The sequence below is a fragment of the Morone saxatilis genome, unplaced genomic scaffold (genome assembly GCF_004916995.1).
Source record: "Morone saxatilis isolate NCDOM2014 unplaced genomic scaffold, NCSU_SB_2.0 Contig12, whole genome shotgun sequence".
NCBI lineage: Eukaryota > Metazoa > Chordata > Actinopteri > Moronidae > Morone > Morone saxatilis.
The window spans coordinates 20,895,062-20,896,675 of record NW_023339674.1 but is presented as its reverse complement, the minus strand read 5'-3'; the positions used below and the strand labels follow the sequence as shown (position 1 = coordinate 20,896,675).

Sequence of the window (1,614 nt, the reverse complement as noted above, 5' to 3'; positions counted from 1 at the left end):
CTTTCAGTTCCTGAAAGCAAAACTAGATATAAATAATCAAGTTTCATCTGATAAGAAGCAACTCATTTTCAAGTGTCAACCAAGGCAATCAATTGTTTCAGCAGTCAAAAATGCATTGCAGATATAAGAAATCACATTCTAATAAAGACATTTTTATTTTTTTTCTGTCTAGCAAAAGCCACAATGCTCGAACACTCTGCCCACCGTCCACCAACACAAAAGACAATGATCATTTGGGTTTTCTAAAGTAGCAAATACTGTTAAAATACTGTAGCCACAAAAAGAGTTGAGCGGGCTTTCATGTGAGAGAAAGCAAAGACAGAAACACAGTCAGGGTGAGGAGGGAGGAAAGTGAAGAGTAAAGAAAGTGAGTGTTTGAACAGAAGCAACTGATGGATGCTTTATGATGTCTGTCATGTTGCGCTGTTAGACATTTTCTCTCTGGCTCTCCCCTCCTCATATGTTTTTCTTTGTTTCCCTGTTGGATGAAATGCTCGACAGTTGTCATGACAACGCGTCGGCAGGACAGCGACGGGTGAAGTTCTCGGGCATCACAACAGCTCGCTGTGACCAGGGGCTGAGTTGAAGCTGTCTATAACGTAGAACAAGACAGGAGCCTGATCAATGGCAGGGAAATAATTAAAATATCACTGTGGCTGATCAATACTAGTATCTATTCAGCTGTGAGCTCACAACATGTATAAATGTACAGCAACGTGTCCACTCAATTATTGTTGTATTGTTTTTATTCAACCTTTTATAAATAGCAATTTAATGATCATGTTCCACAATACATGCTGTGGTGTTTGATTGACACTTGACTCACACTCTGTAACATCTACTACACACACACACACACACACACACTCACACACACACATAAATAAAACAGAGAGACATGTACCAGACAAGTCCAGTGACTTATTTCTGTTTTGGGGTAGTCTAGGTTTTTTCACAGGGGGTTTGCGATTTGGGGGCTTCTCAACGTTATTAGGGCTTTCCCTGTCAGTGCCTGAGTTCAGTGAGGACAAAAAACACCAATTAACAGTTAGATAGAGACGCTTTACACACAGATTAACATATATACACAAATTCCCAACATAAATATATATCGTGTAACAACGTGTTAGGTAAATAATAACAATATCTGTGATGCAGAAAATACAAAATGTACCTGCGTCACAAGACATGGCCTTTCTGTTTCTCTGTGGTTTCACTGGTGCCTGAGGTCTCAATCCTTCTTCACCTGAATGTGAGAGAAAAATTTGAAAAAACAACTTTGTTTACATGCAATGAGAACATAGATATTATCTTTCACATATATGTGTGTGTGTGTGTGCGAGTGTTTGAACCCGATGTTAAGTGGAATTTAGCCAGAAGATACATTATCATTACCCATAGAGATGAGTGTTTAAAAGTCTTTGTTTTGTTATTTAGATGAGACTGAAGATGATTATTTAAGAGTTATACTTTTTGTAAAATGTCCTCCATCTCTGCTGACTTCCTCTGGTTTTATAATCATAAAAGACCTAAGTTGTGTTCTAGGAAGATAGATTTTATTTGTAGAGCTTTGGAGAGGAGACAAACCTCTCTGTTTGCAGTTTAATGTTGTAT

At 38.1% G+C, this 1,614-nt stretch overlaps 1 protein-coding gene across 2 annotated transcripts in view; it reads right to left on the bottom strand.

Annotated features, from left to right (window-relative positions):
• The window catches only part of LOC118321970 (capping protein, Arp2/3 and myosin-I linker protein 3-like), a 26,196-nt gene continuing 24,582 nt past the window's right edge, over positions 1–1,614 (bottom strand). Inside the window, exons 38-40 of one of the 2 annotated variants that reach the window (XM_035653544.1) lie at positions 1,175–1,246; positions 905–1,012; positions 1–592 (exon numbers count right to left, since the gene is read on the bottom strand). In XM_035653544.1, coding sequence (XP_035509437.1) covers positions 552–592; positions 905–1,012; positions 1,175–1,246 — 221 coding nt within the window. In that variant the 3' untranslated portion in view covers positions 1–551. The remainder of the gene's footprint in view (positions 593–904; positions 1,013–1,174; positions 1,247–1,614) is intronic. The other variant, XM_035653545.1, reaches the window with a different exon arrangement.